Source organism: Chenopodium album, chromosome 11 (genome assembly GCF_948465745.1).
Source record: "Chenopodium album chromosome 11, dcCheAlbu1.1, whole genome shotgun sequence".
Taxonomy (NCBI): Eukaryota; Viridiplantae; Streptophyta; class Magnoliopsida; order Caryophyllales; family Amaranthaceae; genus Chenopodium; species Chenopodium album.
In genome coordinates, this window is record NC_137844.1 from 12,013,250 (window position 1) to 12,038,133 (window position 24,884).

At 32.7% G+C, this 24,884-nt stretch overlaps 1 protein-coding gene across 1 annotated transcript; it reads right to left on the reverse strand.

The window, feature by feature from the left end:
* Positions 1–6,145: 6,145 nt before the first annotated feature.
* Positions 6,146–11,290, reverse strand: LOC145568586 (E3 ubiquitin-protein ligase ORTHRUS 2-like). The gene is made up of 9 exons (XM_081628018.1): positions 10,690–11,290; positions 8,952–9,472; positions 8,407–8,532; positions 8,056–8,179; positions 7,906–7,970; positions 7,711–7,813; positions 7,409–7,520; positions 7,102–7,316; positions 6,146–6,886 (listed from the first exon to the last, which is right to left on the reverse strand). Exons 1-9 carry the CDS (start codon positions 11,167–11,169, stop codon positions 6,464–6,466), a joined length of 2,169 nt encoding a protein of 722 aa, XP_081484144.1. The 5' UTR covers positions 11,170–11,290; the 3' UTR covers positions 6,146–6,463.
* Between the last annotated feature and the right edge of the window lie 13,594 nt (positions 11,291–24,884).

Here is a 24,884-nt window from a genome sequence, read left to right on the forward strand (position 1 = left end):
TGGGATGTAGTGGGTCGCCTGTCGGGGTGGTGATCGCCACCGATCAGGGTGGTGGTTGTCGCTGGTGCGGATGGTGGTGGTCGTCGCTGATTAGGGTGGTGGCCTAGTGTCAAGGTGTTAATGATTGGTGGGAAGATACTGGTGAATTACTAAGTAGGGGTATTTGCGGTGCGGTTTGGATCCCAAAACGCACCAAACCACAAAATAGGTTTGCATTTATTTCCGAACCGCACTTATAACCAAACCAAAACGCAGTTTGGTGCGATGCGGTTTGCAGTTTAACCACATTTTTTTAAATTATAAACTTTTTTTTTTTAAAAAAAAAGACTTTTTATTTTATTTTGTGATTATTAATTTATCATTTAAATTGTCAAATCTATTTTTAACTTTTAATTAGTAAGAAATTACATCATATTTTTTTAGCTATTTTACATATTTTTTAATTGAAACACAAACCCAAGAGTTCGTGCAGGCAGCCCAATAAGAAGCCCATTATTCCTCCACACTCTAACCTATCTAACAACACCATCACCGAAGAACTTCTGGAAACTTCAATTGCATTATCTTCTTCATCAAATCAACAACGGCAGGAGCAATCATCGCAACAATCTTCTCTCTCCTCGTGCTCTCCGCCATAGCTCAAGCTCCCATTGGATTAAATGGTGGCGATTTGGTGGCGATTTTGTGACGATTTTATGGCGATTTGTGGTGGCGAGATAGGTTGTTTTGGGAGTAGGCTAGTTATTTTCGGGGTGGGATGGGTTTTGTGGCGATTTGTGGTGGCGAGATGGGTTGTTTCGGAAGTAGGCTGGTCACTTTCGGGGTGGGATAGGTTTTGTGGCGATTTGTAGTGGGGATGTTCGCTGCTGGTGGCTGGGTAGTTGCGATTGAAGGTAGGTAGTTGCGGTGGAAGGTGGGTAGTTGTTGGTGGCTGAGGTGGCGAGGCTGGTGCCTGCCTTTGCTGCTCTGCTTTGGGTTCAAGGATGGATAAGGGGGTTGTAGCATGGTGGTGTGAGTGTGGCTCCGGCAGTAGTTCCGGTGTGGCTGTAAGGTGCTCGTTGCAGGTCTGGCCTGGTGTTTAGGGGAGAGGTGGCTGGATGGTGCAGCGTTGCTGGGTTGGTGGTTCAGTTGGTGGGTTCGGTGGAGTTGCGTGAGTTGAGTTTTTCTTTGGGGCAACAGGGGAGTTGCGTGAGTGGGGAGATGAAAATGGAGTAAAATAAAACTAATAATACATATAAGCCAAACAAATCAATATATCAGCCAATAAATGTTTGATATAAGTTAATATTATGGACATATCAGACATTAATAAAAAACGCATCATCTAACAGAAGGAACGTATCAGCCAACAAAAGATACATATCAACTAACAAGAGTAATATATCAGCCAATGAAAGGTATTTATCAGCTTAGAGACGGAACGCATCATCCAACAAAAGAAGCATATCAGCCAACCAAAGGATTAAATCAACAAACAAAAGGTACAAATAAGTCAACTAAACAAACATATCAGCCAACAAATAAAGCATATATATCAGCCAATAAAATGATGAAATCAGCAAACAAAAGCAACAGGTAAGCCAACAAAATGAAACATGTAAGCCAATAAGAAAAATATACATATCATCCAACAAAATAAATATATCAGCTAACTAAAGAAACATATAAGTTAAATGATGTCTGATATCAGTCAACAAAAGGAAAAAAAAAAAACAAACAAACATATTAGCTAACAAAAGGAGTATATTTGCCAACACAAAAACCATATCAGCCAACACATGAAACATATCAGCCAACAAGTAAAATGTATGAGCCAAGCCATCCTCACGCAATACGCTCTCTAATTGAAATTGTATAAATTTGGTATAATGGTTTGCAGTTTGACGGTCTAAAAACTCTAAACCGAACCGCAAACCGCATCAAAGTGCGGTTTGCGGTGCGGTTCGGTCTAAAATGTTTCGAAAACCGCATTAAACCACAAAAGTGCAGTTTGGTCATTTTCGGAAACCGCACTGTAATTTTCAAATCGCACCAAGCCGCAAAATTGCGGTTTGGTTTGCGTTTGGGTGGGTCTAGACCGCACTTTGAACAGCCCTACTACTAAGGGCCTGGTTGTCTATGTACACTAAATGTTAGCGGTTTTCTTTATTTTTAATGGTATTTAACACCCCCTGTTGTTTGTGTCTTTTTTTTGGCTGGTTGGCATGGTTTTACTACGAGTCGAAGTGGCATGAATTTGGGCAATTGTCTAGCCCACGGGCACCAAAAGCACAGCCTTAGAGCCTGTTCTCTTTAGCTTAATTTTAGTTCAGTTCAGCTTCAATCAGTTCAGTTCAGTTCCTAATTTTCTTCACTCATAAATATTCATTTCAGCTCTATTCATTTCAGTTCAGTTCAGCTCCAATTAGTTCATTTCAGTTCAGCTCAATTCAGTAAATCAGAACAGGCCCTTAATCTGAATATAATTTTCTATTCGCTTATTTTTGTTTGCTACACTTAACTAACTTTTCATAGTACCTTTGATATTTTGTGTGAATATATATTGTCTTTGTCCCGGTTTAGATTATACTTATTATCTTCCATTTATTTAAAAAAAAAAATTCAACAAACCATAAATATGTTCGGATAAAAAAAAAATGTGTATTTTAGGTAAAATTAAGTTAAATTCAACTAAAAAAAATTACAACAAAAAGAAGAAAAAAAGACTCGATAAAAATAATATACTACCTCCGAATCGTATTATATAAACTTTGGAATTTTTTATATCTCACAAATAATACGATCCGGAGGTAGTAAATAACTCTGTTCTCTTCACCTTATTTTTGCTTAATTAAAATTATTTTTACTAAATTAAAATTATTTATATAATTGAAATTAATTTTGTTGAACTAAAATTATTTTTAGTGAAATAAAATTATTTACTAATTTTTTATTATATTTATTTTTTAAATTACCGATTTAAGTGATTGAAAATATATTTTTAATGAATTGAAATTATCGAACCCATCTTGAGTATATATACCCGGACTTCCTTTATTAAACACGGAGTAGGCTTCACCCTTCACTTGGGCCATGAAGTTATCATGTAAGCCACAATAATATTGAAGAGGTCATTTATAGGGGTTGACAATTTAAGGGGTTTTTTTTCCCCCCCTCTTTTTTCTTTTCTTTTTTTTTTATTTTTTACAATGAATCAATAAACAAAAAATATAAATCAAAGTTTACAAGATACTTTATAGAAATTTAAACTTGTCACGTACTTAGGGCCTGTTCTCATTGACTGAACTTAGCTGAACTGAACTGAACTGAACTGAGCTGAACTGAACTGAACTGAACTGAATTTCAACGTAAGAGAACAGGCCCTTAGACCTAGACTTTACAACAATAAAATAAAATTAGGTTGTGAACATATAAGTCTTTTTTTTTAAAAATACAAACATACAAGTCTTTACAATACAACACTTGAAACCAAAATTCGAGGATCCTTAATAATGGTGTTTGAAATTTCAAATTACCATTTACCAAGCATAACACTTTGACTTGGCCTTGATTTGCAAAACATAACTCAATAAACTAGGTTGTCTCGGGCAATTTGGAGGCTCTGTTCTAATTACAAAATTTGGGCCCTAAACTTTTTAGAGGATCATTTTTAATAGGTGAAAAGCATAATTATTATAAAACGACTTGTTTACAAGATATACGAAATATAGAGCCAAAATTAATATTACTAAGTTCTTTTAATTCGATGAGACAATAAACAAAAAACTTTTATTTAAAAAGTGTCATCTTCTAACATTCTTTGGATTAATCGTTTAATTTTCCCTAAAAGTTAGTGGTAGTCTAGCGCAATCAAGTGAATTAGCCATTTATGAGAGAGATAATTCGAGGAGGCTAATAGTATTTGGAAATTTAAAAGCTAAAGTCAAAGAATTAATTTTGGTGAAGAAATGGGAATGAAAAGTTGGGTTTGGCTTGGAAATGGTGGCCTTATTTTACAGGAAAGGTGATAAGGTGAAGATATTTTTATTATGTTGAATCAGATTGACCCTAATTTTTAGGAGCCATGTTCAATAGATCTTAATAAAGTGGGTCAAAGATTGGCATGTCAATAAAGTACTCCGTAAGAGTTTATAATTTAAGAGTTCGGTACAAGAAATAATCCATATCAAACACTCCCTAAGTAAATCAAACTTAAATAAAATGCTATTTGAGGCTATATGATAAGTTTTTTTTTCTTGTATGTGTACCCAAATAATCAAGTTACCATATAAAATTCTCTTTTTTTATAAGAATCACTATTTACGAGGCTAGCTAAAACGTCCCAATATACCAAGCCTATTAGTGATGTCAGCTCAAATTAGCTCAAGCCTTAGGTCAATTAAATTTGTGTCTAATTTGAGTCAAGCTCAAAGCCTTAAGTTTTCAAGTCGAATCATTCGATTATTCAATATTTAGCAATAACGTCAACATAAAATGAAGAAAAGGCATCATATATTCATATCAATTAGGCTCACGAGCCAACTAACCTCACGAGTATAATAAGCTATCATTAATTCATAATCACAAGTAAAATATGAGGGACTTCTAAATGGTGATGGATCTATCATTTATTTGAGAGGGGTCAGTTTGTTTATTGTTAAGTTTAAAGGTTTCTACCTTTTTGTTACAGATAATTAGTTAAAGGGAATGATGCCCATAATCCAATACTTCAATAGGAATTTATAAGTGTTTAAGGCTTGAAGTTGGGCCTGGTTCTTGGGCTTTTTTCTTACTCGTATGCTTTCGCCTTCCTGTATTATTCCATTCGTCTCAATTTAGTTTGTCTTTAATAGAATGAGAAAGTGAGAGCGAGATCTTTAAGTTAACATGTTAACACCTAAAAGAACATATATTAGTAATAAAAACATGCATTAATTAAATATGACGGATCTACGTTTCATATCGGAGTATTATAAACCAAATTACCTTTCAAGACTCAAGGCCTAGGCATAAATTCTACTTTTATATTTATGTATGGGGTAGTAATGTAGTATATGCTCAACTTAGAAGCATACCCCATGTGTATCATGCGGCAAACAAGATTGCGGATTGGCTAGCAAATCAAGGTGTCTTCGAGAATAACAAAATAGAGTTGATTTAATTCCCTCCTATTGAGTTAGGACAAATCTTGCATGATGACATAGTTGGAGTGGCTGTCACGATCCGGGAGTTTGGGCATCAGAACATGCGGCGCGCTCTAGCCTTTTGGCGACAAGAACGCTAGCCTTGTGCGGAAGTATGGCTTGAGAGCACGAAGCAACACAAGCGGGTAATTAAATCTCAGGAGCACTCACGTCTATTTGGGCGACGGAGTGTGGGTGGTCGGGGCTTGTAACAGCCGATACTTCGAGGCGGGCACAAGCGGGTCCGAACTATGAGTTCTTAGTGCATCAAGTTGGTGTGGCAAGGAGCTACATGCAAGTAAGACACAATATCTATAAAGGTCTAACAACAAACAAGCATAAAAGTAAGACAACACTTGGTAGAAGGCTTAAGATTTCATTCAATCATTCACCCTCTAAAGAGTCTTAATTTAATTACATAGGAATCCCTAATGAAAAACTCTAGGAAAGCATGTAAAGGGCATTTTCATAAATCAAAAGGAGTTGAATTCTAACACTTTGCCACGTCTAGCTACTAAGTTATTATTTTATTTGTTTTCCGAGGGTTTTGCCTCTTGTTATGCACCAAAAAAAAAAAAAAAAAAAAAAAAAAAAAAAAAAGCATAAGCATACCCCAATTTACATGTACAATCACTCATAAGACACGAATCACGCTTGATAGAAATTCAGGAGGCAGTAACTCCTTAAAAAATCCAGAAGATTTGTAGTATTTGAGTCGAAACACTTCATCTATTAAAAGTTGTAACCATCCAAGGTATGAAGAAGATGAAATGAGGACTGATTCAAACACTTGGTTAGGGCAACGGCTACTTGGAAGAGAAAGAGAAATCAGTGCCACAGTAGTCAGCATTCCACTGCACAATGTTGTTTAAGTGAGCAAATGCATCGACATCATCTGGGTTAGGAGAATAAAATACTCAATTAATTTGCCTTGACATTAAAGACTTGTGCTCATGAGATGTAACCAAAAGGTAGAAAAGCTTGATTTGAATAACATAAGTTTGAATGACGTAATAATAAGCTTCTGAACTAATCCGCATAGCGCAAAATTTCAGAAGCTGTGGATACTAATAATGATAATGTACCTACAACAAGATGCAACCCACCAATCGGCCCTTACGAACCGCATTGCAACAATGAAGTACAAAATATGTTGCAACTAAGCTAAGTTGGGGTTGCAACTGGAGGTCAAAAGGCTTAAACTTAAACTGTACAAAACTGGGCTGCAGATATAGAAACTGTAGTTCTTAATGCAGTGGCATATGGCACATTTCTCCCCTAAATCCCAAATTGACTGAAAATTACTCTAGCTCGTTGTCTGAGCGGACATGAAGAGGACTGGATGGCGAATCATTTCCATCTTCAGCCACCCTGCGGGATTTCCTTCCTCTTGTTTTGGGAGCAGCACCATTAGCAACATTTCTCTTCTTTGGGCGTCCTCGTTTTTTGGCAGCTGAAGGCGCAATCTTCACTTCATCTGGTATCTCACAGGCACCTTCACCATCATGAATTCCATCCTCACCATGGGGTTCCTCCATTGCCATGTCAGGTTCTTCCTCTACTGATTTGATTTCATCCTCTTCAATATCTGAGGTGCTGATATCTGCATCTTCAGAATCACTCTCATTTTCGTTAAGGGCACCAGAGCTCTCCTCACTGTCGGCCTTTTCTTGACTGAACTTGAGCATTAATGAATCTATCACTCCCATCAATTCCCGATTGACCTGCCAGAGATTACAACCATGTGGGATAAGCAAAAACTAAAAATGATAAATATCATAAAATGGACTGGCACTTGGCATAGACATGCAGCACCCTCGCTGCTTTAGTCTAGTTTAGGAATCTTAGCCCCATTTAACATGAATCAATCAATAGTCTAGAGCGCTCTAAACACATGCGAAATCATTAGAACCATTAATACATCATATAGACAACAAACCTGAGCATTTTGAAGAAACTCGGAGATGTCCGTTGGGCATGAAGGGCATTTCATGACAGTTTTCTGGGTTCGTAGTGACCGACCTCCTGATTTTCTCTCCCTTTCAAACTTTTGACCCTCAAATGTGGCATCCAAGCAAGATTTGCAGAAGTTATGAGCACATGGAGTTGTAACTGGAAGAGTCAACACCTTACGGCAAATTAAGCAACTGAACTCTGCAAAGTACAACATAATTTTGCTAAGAAATTAGAAGGTGCAAAAATGGTTTTTTTATTAAACAAGAGTTACAAAGAGGACAAGGGAGTACCCTTCAATATGTTTGCCTTGGATCTCTTCTTTGAACGACCAGATCCAGTTCCCTTCTTGATTAGTTTGCTGGATGGTGCGGGCATTTTCCACTTCCAGCATTCTTCATCTGCCTGTAATATAAATTAGAACTTGAGATGAGCTGCTGAAAATGAATTACTCATTAACAATACATACAAGAGACATTTTCCTTTCAAAAGTTATTTCTATGAGGCCATAAAAATTAACCAATTTTTTTTTTTCAGTTCATTTTAAGTTCCAGATAAAAAAATAAAAAAAGCAACAAGGTAATTCAGTGCTCACATCATAGTCCCAGTGAGGGCTTTCCTTCCTCACTGTCAACTGCTTAGCCCCCTTTAGCTCAGGAACATTAGGCAATGGTCTTGGTCGATCACCATGCTCGTCACTGTAGCAAGACACAGACACAAAGTATTACTCGCACTCATCAAAGTAAGATTCAAGCATAAAGAATGTTTTGTTAACTAGCCATGTACTGACCTCGTCCATGGCGCAGGGCTGTTGTCACATCTAACAAATAAATACCTGCATACCAAATACGGAGACTAACAAAGCAACAAAACCAATAAGCCTATCAGAATATTCACAAATCGTTGTTCAAATAATAACACAAAAATAACAAACTACAACCTTAACCAATTGTTTGTTCACTTCCTCTGTGGCATAATTTGCCCAACACTTCTCAATTCTGTAGATACCATCATAACGAACCCCAATTTCAGGTGCATAGTTAGAGCGCTTCTCCTTAAAAGATCTGTATGATGTTTAAACCACATATCATTTCTATAATTAGGAGTAAAATACCAAACCAGTATACAGCAGCATAACAAAGATCATGTGCTCTTAACTGAAGATAGCTTTCATGAAACTAGATAAAACTCGAGCATCGTGTATAAATACAAAGAGCTGTGTAGACCTAGATGCTAAATAAATCTTCTAAGCTCATACAATAGAATCAAATATCAAGTACTGGTAATTTACCTAACAACACGAACAGGGTATCCTTTTCTGCAACTCAACCTAAGCGCTTCATTTCCACCAGTAAATGTCTGATCATGTGTCTGATACTTGCTTGTACGCTTATTTCCACTCAAATCACGACCCCCACTGTGATTCAAGATTCACGAATAGATAAGACATAAGAGAACATATCATCAAATGGCATAACAAAAAACCACCAGCAAATTTTGGGATAGGCAGGCAAAAAAGAGATTCTAGTTTCTTCTAGATATTTTGCTCAGAACATAATGGGAAAAAAAATCATGTGAAGGTTGACAAACCAAAAAAAAAAAGGAAAAATAATATCGTCATTGATAGCTGATAATCTCATAGACAAGGAGGAGTCAATAGTGAAATAGCAGACATAGTATATAAATAAATGAAATCAGCACAAGTATATAAATTGGTCGATGACATCAAAACAAACCTTAAAATCACAATATGCATTAGTAGCTGTTGGGTGGATTCTAGGATTGAAAATTTTATTGGTTACATAAAAAAATATATATATATAAATATATATATACCTTCCAGTATAGAGGAACCACTCCCCATGGTCCTCATCATCTAGATATCCTCCAGAAAGAACCACTGATTGTGCCCCGTACTTAGCTTGTCCAGCAATACCACTAACATGTGGAAAGTGAGCACCCCATTGTCTACATGCCATGCGATCTGCCCAGCAGTCACCGACCAGCACTCCCATATTTCGAGATGGATCATACTCAGGAGGAATAGGCCCAAGAAAATCATTTGGGATAGTGACAAATATCCTTCCACTTTTAGCATTTGCTTTTCCTGCCTTTTTAGCCCTTTCTGTTGTAAAGGCTTCATCAGGAAGATCATCATTACGGACATATTGAAACACTCTAGGCACCACAGCTGCAGCAGGCTTGGATATTCTTGCCATTCTGATAGCAAATACGAGAGAAGAGTTGATTCTGGGTGGGATTTCTGGAAGTGTTTCCCTACACTTTGCACATGTCCTTTTTCCTTGTCCCCACCATTTCTCAAAACATTTTAAACAAAAGTTATGCCCGCATGAAGTCTGAACAAGAAACATAAGCGTTGGTTATCCTTAGTGAAGAACAGCAACCAGGTACAACTAACATACATTAAATGTACAGCAAAGAAGATTGTTTTACAAAATGCTTGAACGGGAATTAGATCGCACAAAATTTCTGAATGTCTCCCCTATTTCCTACCATGTATAGCATGAAACAAATCCACTAATTACATATACAGGCACGCGACAACGAAAATAACTTTGATTGCTCAATATAGCATGAGGCTATGAATTTGTTCTCAAAACCCATCAACTTCACATAATCAACTCGTTACTAAGAATAATACTTCCAACACACAATGCATGAAGACATCCCATTACAGGAATCTACAAGTCAACAAGACAGTAAACAAATTTATCATTATCCAAACCCAAAAAGTATAGCCACTCGCACTATATTAGACCAGAATCTAATAAATTTTCCAATTATAGGCCCAAATTATTCCAACCATATAATGCACTAAATTTGCATACAGCATCTAAACCATCACAATCAGAATGCAAAACTTGCCAAATCAGTTATATGACAAAGACATCCAGTACAAAAGGATATCTAATACCATGGTTGGTACACCCAACAAAACAAAGTACACTACCCAATTGATGTTAACATTTATCTGGAAAACAAAAACAAAAATCCCCAAAAAAATTCAAAAAATCAAAATTAATTTTTTCCAATCTTTTACTACTTGATACAGTACTTTTGACGACCGATAATTCCAGCATCTACAATTTCCAATTAAACCCAAAATTAATCCAATGAGTAATTACAGCGTAAATTCAACTTTAACAGTGTAATTAAACCACGCTTAATTTTCAGAATTCAAGGTTGTCAAACCAAACTGACGATTAATTGAATGCAGCAAATTACCCATGTACTTTACTTAATTAAAACCCCAAAATTTCACACCCAGAAGAAAAAACGGTGAAAATCGATTTTATCACAACAATCAAAAATTATTAATGCAAACTGAAGATTAATTTAATGTAGAAAATCAACCATGTACTTAATTAAAACCCCAAAATTTTACCCACAAAAACAATGACGATAAAACACGATTATACACAACAAACCAAGAATTCAACACAAATAACAGCAAAAAATTATAGAAAAAAACGCATGAAACAGAGAAATTATGATAATTAAAATGAAATAAAAGCAAAAACTAAAATGCAAGTAGAGAGAGAAAGAGATTTACAGTGACAGGACGTTCAGGGAGTTGCATACAGAAAGAGCACTTGATATTCTCGCCAAGAATATTCATAATTTCATTATCATCCTTCACCTTCCCATCATCAGTTTCACCGGATCCAACCCCACCCAGAAGCTGCTGACGCTTCTTCGCCTTTTCGGGCTCAGATAAAGTCTCATCGGCCTCGATCTCCCTAATCTTCTTGAGCAATTCACCAGCAGGCCCCGCCACAACCGCCGATACAATGGAAACAACGGCAGCATCCTCTGTAGGAGCACAATCCGGGCACTCCCACGAAGCAGCCAAACTCATCGAAAGCGGAGGCGAAGAAAGACACTCAACATGCCACGGCGTAACACAGGTCTTACACACCAGCTTCTCCCCCTCCGACGGCTTCTTCTTGCACAGCATGCAGTTGCCATCGCCGTCGCAGGGGAGTTGCTGGGAGTGAACCAGAGGATTCGGAGTCGAACCCGAGTTCACCATTGATGAAACAATCAAGCTTTTTGAGGAGAGAGAAAAAATGGCGGAGGTTGAAGAAGAAGATGGTGGAAAATGAGGGCAGTGAAAAGGGTGGTATTTATAGAGTGAAGGTCAGAGAGTGAGACGGCGGGGTTTTGAAATTTTTTTCAGGGGGTTTTGAATTTGGGAGGTTATTCTCTGTGGTAGAGTCTATTTTACTTACTGTGGAACTAGCTTTTTATTGGGTTTGTTTTCTGTGTTTGTTTTCAGCCGTTGATTTTGAGATTATGGAGATTTATTTCCCTATTATCCGGGATATTATGGATGATTTGCTTCTATTTTTGTTCCGATTATGTTCCTATCCACTAGGATTGAGTATTATTGATATAATATTGTCCAAATGGTAACAAATTTCGATTATTTTATCTAATTATTGTTCTTACAATGTACCTAGCTAGAGTCAAAAAAAAATTTAAAAATTACTGTAGGGGTATGGGTAGAAAAGTTGAACAATTGGTTTTATATTTCACGCGACGTCTTACGTGTGTGTTGTATTTGTGGTTATTCGTTCAATATAGTGGTCTTAGATTTTTGCATTTGGGGTTTGATAGATGGTTAAAATTTGTAATGTTTTGAATAGTTTTATTAATGCATAACTTTAGATACGGAGTATATAGTTACGTGCACATGTCAGGTGGAATAGTTTAAAATGAACTTTTATTAATGCGTAAAGTTACGTGCACACGTGACGTGAAATATAAAACTAGTGGTTAGTTAAATGAAAGGAAAAAATCGAAGTTTGTTACCTTGTGGATTTAACGTTTAATAATCCTCTACCCATCTGGATATGAACATAATCCAAATAATAAAGAAAGAATCAACCACGAAATCCCGAATTACACGAAAATAAATCTTGAGAAAACCAAAAACAACAGCTTAAAATAGTAGCTATCGCAATGTAAACCAATCAATCATTAAAAATTATCCGCCTCATATAGGCACAACTAGTTCGCCATACAAATTTAATTTATAAGGCTTATTAATTTTCTTTGTTTTCATTAATATAGTTTTAGTTCGTTTTCAAACTAAAGTGATAAATCTCATATGTCCTTATTAAAATAAATATTAATCTCAATGCTAAATTAAATCAATAAAACGAACACTTGAAAATTTTCTTATCACGATGCAACACGATAGGATATTTGATTTCATGACCTAACATGTAAGGCTTATGTAAAAAAAAAAAAAAAAAAAAAAAAAAAAAAAAAAAAAGATGTACAATATGTGTATGGTATAATCTTAAGTTGTTCTTTTTTATTATTATTTTCGGCTAAGTTGTGTAGCTTTATTGGAGAAATACGAGCTATAATTGATTTCCAATTAAATTGTTTTTTAATTTAATGATTATTTGAATTTTGCTTGTTCTTGATTATTAAATTTGCAATTTGACATTGATTGTTATCTTTCACGTTATTGGTTGTGAATTATTGTTATCCATATGGTTTGGCTTAGTTTAAATCATATAGTGAAGTATCATCTAATTTTTGTCAAGTTTACGATTATGTTTTGGTTTTAATTAGAGATTATATTCAATCTGATTAATTTGTTAATTAGAGAGCCCCAAGGACGGGTGATAATTATTGTTCCTATGATCCCCTGTAAGCACGCAGGAGGGAAGTTCTATTCACTTTAACTATTCCTCATCTCATATTCATTCCATTATAAAATAGAAATAAATACCTTTCAAAACTAAATTAGGATTAAATTTGTAACATTTAAAAAAATTTCTCAAATACTATTGCTTTTTGCTAAGAATAAAATGAAGAATCCTATATTAAATATTTCACTCTTATTAATAGACATAGTCTTATGACATTGGGTCTTGCATAGATCATTAAATTATAGTTTTATACATTAATTATGACCTTCATGTGATTTACATTAATATAGGGCTTATTCATGATTTTTTTTTCAATATTCTATTTCTTTTACTGGGTCTAATAGGTATCAGTGTGGTTTTTTGGTTTTTTGTTTTTCAATATTATATGATATATATCATGTAATGAAGAAAATATTGGTTAGTTAAACTTTTTAAAAGCACGATAATTTTAAAAACTACCAACAAAAAAGTGGAAACACCTATTTCTTATTTCGTGTTTTTGGTTTTTTTAATAAAAAAAAACAAAATAAAAAAAGAAAAAAGATGCCAAACAAGCCCCGAAGAAGTTATTTTCACTTTACTGTTATCAATATACAAAATTATCACGATTTAATAAATTTAACAAAATATTTTTTTCATTTTATGATATATGATATATCATATGAATTTGAAAACAAATAAACCATAAAATAGTAAAGTCTAGTGATACTGGAAGTTACCAATGGATTTTGCATGTAATATAAAACCAATACTCCAAACACCTCATACCTTTATGGGTTTTGTTGTTTCAGTAGTTTTTATCCTGCTTAAGTATCAACAAATTTCACACTCTGTAAAAAAATAAAAAATAAAAAAATCAACAAATTTCATACAAAGAGAGAATAATATCACTAGCAAAAACCTAAGTAACAAGGAAATAATTAAATCTTAATTTAAAAAATAAGTAAAATGACTTAAAATAATTGTAAAGTTAACCGGTCAATGATTTAAAATATATCTATGTATACATCGCAACGGTCAAACCCTCATAAGTGACATGTGTGGTCGCATGTATGTATGCACACGCTTATTAAATTTGGTTATAATTTAATCATTTAGCAAATGAATTAAACTCAACCCTTTTTTATTTTTTTTATTCTCTTACTAACAGGAATTAATCTAGAATAATTACTTAGTTTATTTTCAATATTTTGGATTGAACATTTAAAAAATTTCAAACCAAATTAGATCTCCATTAAAGATTTATTGAAAATTTAAATTACAAATAAAAATTGGTAAAAGGTGACATGATCTGCCAATGTGGCTCGAATTTGACCCGAAATTAGCTTGTTTGGGTCAAGGTTTTCAACCTGCTATAGTAATTGTGTTAGCTAAAATGACTCATTTATTAAATGATTTAGGTTATGGTTGAACTTTCAAACCCTTACTCAACTCAACACCTAATGCACTTTCTAATCCAGCTAGTGTATATAATTTATATATCATTAATGTAGCTTGGAATACTTAAAAGGCTTCTTCTTATTTGCATAATTTATTTTCCAATGTTCTATACAATTCTTTCATGCCTAAAATTATTATAGACGAAGTGGGTTCATTAGATTAACATATTAATTTGTCACGCTTATATTAATAAGTGTATTTGATATTAACTAGGTAATAATTGGGTCTGGAAACCCATTTTTTAATTTAACGGGGTAGGCTAGGGTTTAAGGCTTATTATTTGTTTATACATACGAGTTACTTTTGGGTTGAGGGTAGATGTGGTTAAAAATTTGATCCGTGGTTCGGTCAATTTGATTTGAAATTTGGGATATCCAATTTCTTTCTTTTTTTTTTTTTTTTTTTTTTTTTTAATATGCTTTGGATTAGATTTAGACCATCTTTTAAAATTTTCAAATATTCAATACATTCGGTTTCTTTTAAATTTTATTTTTTTTATAAAAACTTAAATTTATTAAGAGATTAATATTAAATAGCCACCCTTTTTTATTAATGTCTGAAATATTTTGAAAAAAACCGTATATTCGATTAGAATTTTTATTTTGGATATGCGGTTATTTTTCGCTCAAATTCGGGTCAGATCTTCCTTGATTCGAAACTTCCAGATGTCCGAATTCCCGATCGGATTGGATATTCAATTTGGCCACCGCTAGTTAGAGGAGTTAACCCATGAACCGAGCAAGAATTCTACACAACTCAACCCGCTTGACAACTCTACCCAAAAGTGGTAAAATGTATGTTTAGAAAAAGTTTTTTTTTTTTCAAAAATTTATCGGGGTTATCTATAACTTGAATGATTTTGTTAATTGATCAGAAGTTTTTATTTTAAATCTAATTCATCAAAAATTTTGGATTTAAGTTTCTGATCCAAATTTTTTTAATCAAATATACTATTCCTGGTTAATTGAAACAACCCAGATTTTTTATTTGAATTATGCTAACAAAAAAAGATAAAGGATGGATCAATGAATGACTTGACTAATTAGACATTCTATATGCAAAAAGAAATTAATTGCGACATAGATCCATCCTATTAATGAAAAAACAGATCTCGGCGCATCATGATAATTTTACAAACCATCATTCATGTTATTAATTCAATAATTAAACAAATTAGGAAGACATAATAGTAAATTTCACCTTTCGAGAGATAGCAGATGCCCGGCGCCATAGATGGATCTATTTGTGTTGATACTTTACTTCGTTCCCCTTAGACAATTTTCTCATGGGTTTGGGATTTGAGGCATTGGGTGCTAGGTTTTTTGTTTCCTCTACTATTGTGGCGACTGAAAGACATCAGATGCATTGGTAGTTGGGTATATATAGAGGTTTTAATTTTTCTGGGACACAACGACATCGTTTTAATATGTGAATAAAAGTATTCATAATAAATTTTTGAAAGGGAATAGTCGAGGTGCATCAGTGTGGGTATAATAAAATATCATAATATTTTTTTTGCCAAATAATACACGTACTAATATTCAAGCACAAGTCAAAATTACAAAAACCAAAAACTTCTTCCGTTACTATCTTGTCGCAACGTTTCTTCTTGTTCTCTATTCACCTATTTTACTTTAATAATTAAATTTAAGAAAAAACACGGTCACGCAGGATGTTGTTTAATTTATTTTAATGTATCTTTTCAAAATATCTTATAATTGGTTATAAGTTCAGAACTTGAAATTATGCTTTAACATAAGTAAAAAGTAGAAATGTTGCAACTAAACAAAAATAAAAAAAAAAAAACTTTTTTTTCTACATTGTAGACCTCCTTTATTATTCCTTAAAGTCTTAGTTATCTTTTTAGGGCTTCAAGGCCTTCAACCCATTAAGTTAGTTTTTTTTTTTATTTATTATAACTCATGTATTTATCAGTTAACGAAAATTGTCAAATAACTTATAGATCAATGTGTCGTATTCAATTGAATTTCTATTGCATAATCGTGTAATAAACTAATATCTACACGAGCCTATATATGGGGAATAGAGCATATGCATTAATAAGTGACAGTATTTTCTATACCTACTTAAATAAAACAAATTAACTTTCCTTTTCTTAAATTAATTAGTTGAAGCAAATGAAATTTTTTAGTTAACCTTCTACTAATTCTAAAAATTCATGACATATAGTTTATAGTTTTTGCTTAATATTTTGCTTCTAAATTGGAATAATGTACAAGAAATGCTTATAAATCTTTTATGTAGAAGTATTATTGTAAAAGTGTTGTAATTCGAAAGACAAAAAGGGTAAAGGTATAATAATCAATTTTGGTCCAAGACCTAGGTAAATAGTATCTTTGTTTCATGTAAATATGATTTGTTGGTTTACCACCTTTTACTGTTGTCACTCTTTTAAGTTTTGCCAATCCTTTTGTTACATTTACCACCTTTTACTTTCCAAATGTTTCATTATTCATCCAAATTTTCATCAAAGTAAGGCCTACAAATGAATATTTTTTATGACCGCTCTTTTCCTCTGTCCTCATGATAGTTATTTGATTTTTGAATTGCAAATCCTACATTACACAAATTAAAGCCAAAAAAAAAGGTTCCTAATTTATTACATATTAGTGGATTATATGTAGGTATGCTTTAAGGTTTAAAATTGTAATTGTGTTTGCTATTAGTGATTAATTGATGAAATCTTGCTATGTCTTCTATTAGTATTGAAATTGATGTTATTGTTTTGAAATTATTACTTATTATTGCTTTGAAGATTACGGGTTTTTTATGTCAATCTCTTTGTATGGGCTTGAAATAAGTTCGTAATTTATAATTAAAGTTAGATTATTGATTTTAAACATCTAAAATTATGTTTTTAAGGCAAGTGTTGAGATTATGGGATAATAATAGACCAATTATACTCTTTATATAGCATGTGAGTCATTAGGCCCTTAAAATAACCTCACCTTAATTTAATTTTTATTTTTGGACCGGATCCAAATAATCGAAATTAATTAGGGTTGAATCTTGTCAATAATTCGAATTGGATTGGACTGAACATTTGAAAATGGATTTTATTTCGTATCGGATTAGATTTGGATTAATTCCAAACCATAAACAAAATAGACACCCCTACCCTAAATTCCATATAAGAATACCCTTTGACCTTGTCCTCAATTCACATGTCGACATCTACTAGTTACTAGTATATAAATATAAATAATGTTATTATGAAACATTTTGTTGGATTAGTCACACATACACAATATATATTATATCATTAAATAAACTTTTTATAAGTCCTTAATATTTTGATGGTCAAAATTTTATTTTGATAACTTATTTTTAAAATAGAAGGAATATATTACACATAGATGTTGTTAAAACAATATTTCAATGCAAGAAATGGAGGTAGTAAGATAGTTGGCGTCTGATCCACAAGATTTAATAATGTATACCATATTATTTCTATTTCATTTTTTCAAGTTGTGAATTAATACAATCATCCATAATCGAAAAAACCAAGTTTATATTATTAAGATTTTTTGCTACATGTTCCATAGATCAAAGAGTCTAAACTAGTTTAATATGGCCATAATTTCTTCACCTGGCCTCTTTTTTTTTTTTTTTTTTTTTTTTTTTTTTTTTTTGAAATGAAATTATTTTTACTACATTTAAATTACATTTATTATGCACATAATTATTTTAACTGACTTAGGCCATGTTCTCTTCACCATATTTTTATTGAACAAAAATTATTTAATTGAAAAAAAATTATATTTATTGAAAGTAAATTTCTTACTAGACTTAATTTTTTTTTTAACCAAATTAAATAATATTTGGATATGGTGAAAACTAAAGAGAATTGGGTTTAAATATTACAATAATATGGACCATGTAATATTATCTCTTTGCTATTCACATATTTCACACCAAGGTCCTGTTCTCTTCCCCTATATTTGCTTAACAAAATTATTTTCAATGAACCCAAATTATTTTTACTTTGCTGAATTAATATTACTGATTAAAACTTATTATTAAATTTTTCTTTAAAATAAATGGTTTTTATTGATTAAAATTTATTTTTACTAAGCTGAATTTATTCTGTTAAAGTGAACTTATTTTTGGTGAATCAAATTAATTTTTATAGAATATTATTGTGTTAAGGTGACCAGAACAAGTCTTAAGTGATCATTAATGAAAATAATCTTCGTTTTTAATAAAAGTTATCAAAAAATCATTGGTGATTCTTCTTATTTTTCTTATATCTTCAATTTTAGTAGCAAATTTCAAAGAATCATTTTTAGTAGAAACATAATTTTCATATTTAGTAGCAAACTTCAAATAATTGAACAAGATTTACACAAGTATAAAGGATAAGATATTATCATTTAATGGTACAAATAATTTTGCATCTAATTTGATTCAATAATTTATCCATGTATAATTGGTAATGAATCACAAAAAATTATTGGAGATTATTTTTGAAAGATATTATTATCTCTCTATTGTTCACACTAGACAATAAAAACAATCTTTGAATCTAGATAATTGTATCCTTGTTATCTTTTGTATAATATTTTTTTAGAATCATATGATATTAGTAGAAACATAATCTTCATATTTAGTAGCAAACTTCAAATAATTGAACAAGATTAACACAAGTATAAAGGATAAGATATTATCATTTAATGGTACACATAATTTTGCATTTATTTTGATTCAATAATTTATCCATATATAATTGGTAATGAATCAAAAAAAATCATTGGAGATTATTTTTAAAAGATATTATCTCTTTATTGTTCACACTGGACAATAAAAACATTCTTTGAATCTAGATAATTGTATCCTTGTTATCTTTTGTATAATATTTTTTAGAATCATATGATATTCTAAACATATTGGGAGTATATTTTAGAATCATATGAGATTCTAAACATCCATGGTTCACACTAACATCTTGTTCAAATCACCTTAATAATTTTGCTGAATTGAGCTTAATTTTTTTTTATTGAACTTTAATTATTTGTATCGAATTTTATTGATTTAAGGCAAGTGAAAAATAAGGCCTAAATGTTTATAATGTAATCTGAATTAAAAGAAACATTCCTTAAATTTTTATTAGTAGACAATATAATATTATAGAATCATAAGAGATCTTAAACATTTATTGACAATTCTAGAGAAATACTTAGCTGTTTTTTGTTACACATATGCTTTAATTAAATGTTTTTGTCTTTTTTCATAATTAATAAATGAAATGAAACCTTTGTTCATTGTATCTTTCTTGTCCATAAATGTTTAGAATCTCCATCGATTCTAAGATATTTATTGCCAAAATATGAGGATACACTTGCTATTTGAATTTAAACTTGGACATGATCTCTTCACCTTATTTCTACTGAGTTGAAATTATTTTAATGAACAAAAAATATTTTTATTGAACTGAACTTTTTTTTTCACTAAACTAAAATAATTTTTACTAAATTCTATGTTAGGAGTATAATAAATATTGCATTATTGAGTATATTCGTGGTGACTAGTGATAGTTAATGTTGGATGTTTTTTATAGTTGAATTTTTTTTTTTAGATTAATTGCATTATTATTTATTTTAGGATTCTCAATATTGATTTGGTTACTAGCTTAGTAATTAGCTTGAGTCGAACTGATTGGTTGAACCATAATCTCTTGGGATCCAACCCTTACTTGCTCGTCTACATAGTAGGAGGTCTACTTAGGTCTATTTTTTCTAATTGTGCGACACGCTTATCAGAGAAAGTAACGTAGGTCGTATATGGGTAAGATAAACAACATTCATAATAAAAATCGAGCTTCCTTCCTAAACGAGATAGATAAAAATAAATAAATGGGAAGATCATGATGATTGTATACCGTACATGTTATATGACATTCACTCTTAATATCAAGCTTTATTCATAGAAAAAATAGACCGATCTTTGTAAAATAAAGTACTTTGAAACAAGATTTTCAAATTTAGAACAAAATTAAAAGGATTACAAATTTTTAGATTACACTTGGCAATACAAGTCATAGGTTCAAACATTCCTTAATGATACCAAATTTCCAAGGCGACGAGGCGAAAATACTACTAAATGACAAAAAGAACGTACGACTATAGCACCAAATCATGTCTCCTAAATAAATACTCCATGATTGAATAGTACAACTCATTCAATTTTGTTTGAAATTGAAGTTGAATTATAAGGCATTGGAATGACGATAAATATCTAGGACTTCCTACGTATTTAGGAAGTTCGAGAAATGATGTTTTTTGAAGTATTCAGATCGTGTATGGAAGAAGCTAAAAGGATGGAAAGAAAAATTCCTAACTATCTCAAGCAGGAAAAGATATTTTAATTAAATTAGTGGACCAAGCAATCTCAATGTATGCAATGCAATGCTTTAAATTACCTCAAAGCATTATTTCGAAGGTGGAGAAAATTTGCAGGTGTTTCTTTTGGGGCCAAAAGAAGAATGAGAGGAAGATTCCTTAGGTATCATGAGAGAATTTCTGTAGACCTATAAGCGAAGGAGGAATAGGGATGAGGATCTTAAAGCGTTTAATATAGCTTTGTAACACCCCCAAATTACTCTCCAATGATAATTATTATAAAACATGATTTAGAGAGTAACTTAAGGATATTACCGCCACGTGATTACGTAAGGCTTAAGAGAGAGACTTGCATCGGAAGAAAAGTACTTAATAATAATAATAATAATAATAATAATAATAATAATAATAATAATAATAATAATAATAATAATAATAGTAATGTGGAATTTGGTACCTCGAAAATGGGGGCTGTTGAATTTTGGTACCTGTTTAAAACTTTATTTTATTTTGGTACCCATCAAAGTTTAAAATTATAGCTTTTGGTACCTCTGTCCAACTTCTGTTAAGTTTTCCGTTAGTGGGGCCCATTATCTAATTAATTAATAATTTATTTTTTTATAAAAAAAGAAAAAACAATAAAAAAAAACCCAGCCACTGCCACCCCTCCCCCTCCCCGTAAGCCACCTTCCCCCTCCCCGTGGTGGCTTTCGGTGCCCAAACGTTCCTTCGGCGCCGGTGACTTCACCCCTTCCCTTTCCCCCGCCGATCTTCCTCCCCTTTCCCACTCTTGGTTGCCCCCGACACCACCCCTTTCCCCCAAATAAATTTTTTTAGGTTTTAGGGTTCTCTCTCTTCAAATCATACAACAACGGCGGTGATGGCTTCAAGGGCGCTCGTGGCGGCGGTGGTTTTGGCGACTTAAACGTTTGCGGTGGTGGTTTTGGTGTAGATTGTGGGCTGTTGCTTGGTTCCGGTGTGATTAATTGCTGGTGCGTGGGTTGCTTGATGGTGGTCGATTGTGGGTTGCCTGGGTGATGTTGTTGGGGTGGTGGTTGAGGCGAACGTGGTGGGGTTGCCTGGGTGCTTTTTGCGTAAAAGGTGGTGTTGGCTTGTGGATAAGGTGGTGTTAGCCGGTGGATTTGTGGTGAAAGGTGGTGTTGGTTGGAGTCGGTGGTTCGTTTTGGAGGTCAAGGGGTGGTTTTCGGGGTTGCCGGCAGGTGGTACGAGGAGGGAGGCTGGCAGTGTAGTGGCTAAGGAGGAGGAAGGGTGGCGGGGAGGTGGCGGGAGCATGGCTGGGCCCCACTAACGGAAAACTTAACGGAACATGGACGGAGGTACCAAAAGTTATAATTTTAAACTTTAATAGGTACCAAAATAAAATAAAGTTTTAAATGGGTACCAAAATTCAACAGCCCCTATTTTCGAGGTACTAAATTCCCAAATTTCCCTAATAATAATAATAATAGTTCAAAACATTTCTGAAGTGATTAAAACACTGATACTATGTTTACTAAATTGTACTAGGTGATCACCGCCCATTGTCCCCAATGTAGCCTTTAATTCACATTGTCTGATCGCCATCACCTATCTACTCATCATTAACGATAAGTAGGCCAAGCCAAAACAAAAGAGAAATACGTATTAGCCAAAGTGCTAAGTACATACAAATGTTAGACATGTAAAATCCAATTTAGTTAATTAAACATGCTTTCGAAAGATTCGACTTTAATAAATCATAATTTATTCAAACCACTCGTGAATAGAAATTCTACAATCGACATCTTTCAAAGATAGTTCTGAATAAAATAGAATATGGGTTCAATCCTTTTCGCACATCATTTATCCACCTAAGTGTGCACAACCCCCAAGCTATTAACTCCTTTACATAGTGCTATCAAGGGGAAAGACTAGGTCATACATAGCCCATAGTCTTCAATTTTATCTCCGCATAGTGGGAGTCATAAATCCAAATATCCAAGAAATAAATCCAATAGGTAAACCTTCCAACATCTCATACTCGGGATAATTTAAAGAATAAAACTTTCTTTTTTAACATCTTGAATATCAATACAAGTTTATAATCAACCGTTTAAAATTTTAAAATTTAAGATCAAACAATTAAAACATTCTTCACCGAAATATAATTCTTAATCATTCAAACATGATTCGAAATCACTTAACATGTAACTCACGTTGCATATAAAAGCCACTTTTTAAAGATCTAGCCACATGTACATACCTCGATCTTTGCAAAACAAACACGGAGTTCCTAGTTACAAATCGAAAATCCCTCCTACAGTGAATCAATAATCCTAATCAAATACTTTTCAACCCATAGACACCATGACTTAAAATACCGACTTTGAGTAGTAGTGCATTGAAAATTTATTATTATAACCCTTTTATAAATTTAATATTTGCTTTTATAATCCATTAAAAATAATAATAATAATAATAATAATAATAATAATAATAATAATAATAATAAGTAGTAGTAGTAGTAGTAGTAGTAGTAATAGTAACTAGTCTATAAGTAAATATGACAAATTAAGACTAAAAATAACAATAAATTAGTTAATAGATCAAAATATAGGTTCTTGGGATATGAAATGAATTTAAGCCATAAGTTCAACGTACTCTTATTATTTAACAAAAGAACAAAGACCAAATTGGTCTTAATTGGAGCAATGGTGCGAAAGAAAGAACAGGGGGAAAGGAGGACGGGGTTATCATGGGTGGATGTCCGGATGGTGGCAGGGCGGCAGGGTGGGTCGTCGGTCAAGTGATGGGTGGCTGGTGGTGCACGGCCTGGTGGTAGTGGCGTGTAGTGGTGGTGCGGAGGAGAGATAAGATAGTAGGAGGAAGAGTGTATGAAGAGAGACTTAGAGAAGGAAATGGGGTGAAGTAGTGTTAAGTTCCCATGGATATTTATAGCAATGTTTTTGGTACTATTTCATCCATAATCTTTAATGTTGGAGGCAAGTGGATTGTTAGTTCCCTCCTTGCTGACATAGTCTTGATTTTTATTTTAATTTTTTTATTTTTTGGTTTTTTTGTAGTACATACTAATTTAATGAAGCAGGAAGATAGCTAGATTAAAGCATTGGTTTTGTATAGTACTAGTTTTGTGTAGTGCTAGTGTAATACAAATATGTATTTGGGCTTAAGGAATGCATTTGATATTTTTTAGTTTGACTTGAAAATAAGGTTTCTTGACTCGGGAACAAAATATTATCAATAGAACTCCAATTTTTAGGTAAGACAATTTTAACTTGACTTGTATAATTAAAACCTTTATAAAGCATTATTATAAAATTATCTTCGTAAAATCATATAAATATTCATGTATGATAAAATATTTTGGAAAATACATAGTTAATAATTAGTAAACGGCTAATGACTCGTGTTCTACTAAGTAAAGATTTCCCTAATACTTTCTGTGAGGAAGGTGTGCCGGTCGCAAGGGATCCTTCTCCTCTATGCCCATGACCCTTTAAAGCCTAGGACTTTACATTTTTTAAGGGTGTATTAGGATCTGAATTCCTGACTGTTTGGGAGAACTTGAATTAGAGTTGATTTTATTATTACGTTTTTTTGTAAGAAACTAATAAGGAGTCGCCAATGAGTTTTAGGAAAACTCGATCATAAAACTCATTCATGTCTTTCTCCCAAGTAGACTTCAAGGGATATTTAGCATGAATCATAAGTTTACCCATTCCCAAATTGGTATACTTATATCAAAAATGAGTTCGGGAGCAAGGGTAAAGCGCGGCCTCTACTAGCTCTTCGTTTTTCACAATTTTATTACCAAATAATATATGCAACGTGATACCTAGAAATAAGTTATTTGAATTTATTTACAAGCATTAATCACATAAAGATTACATTGCAACGAATGTCGTTATTCTTATTTAGTCAAATTCGTGAAAAGAACAATAAATAAACAAGATTCGCCTTGGCTTAAGCGATAAAACAACAATTTATTATTCCAATTCTAGTCTTTAATTAACATAAGATGCTATATGAAATTAATTAATTAAAAATTATTTTAAAGTGATCAAACAATACTAATTAATTGATTAAATTTATTTAAACAAGAAAAGAAAATTGATTTAACTAAGTGCTTAGGAAACTAACTATTTTCCTTTGTTTGCTAGATCTTGTTTTTGATATTTATGGACCTTCTCTCTTCTTTGTACCTCAAAGGCTTTAATAGAATAAATTAGGGTTAGAGAGTATTTGGGAAGAGAAAAGAAAAGTAGTATGATAGTAAGAGG

What these genes read in the sequence shown, in the direction of transcription:
- LOC145568586 (XM_081628018.1), bottom strand. Translation starts at nt 11,169, where the DNA reads ATGGTGAACTCGGGTTCGACTCCGAATCCTCTGGTTCACTCCCAGCAA. An exon ending in GCCCTCACTGGGACTATGAT is followed by an intron (nt 7,521 to 7,710) that starts GTGAGCACTGAA and finishes TTTATATTACAG; the next exon opens with GCAGATGAAGAATGCTGGAA. An exon ending in CAAGGCAAACATATTGAAGG is followed by an intron (nt 7,317 to 7,408) that starts GTACTCCCTTGT and finishes TGTACTTTGCAG; the next exon opens with AGTTCAGTTGCTTAATTTGC.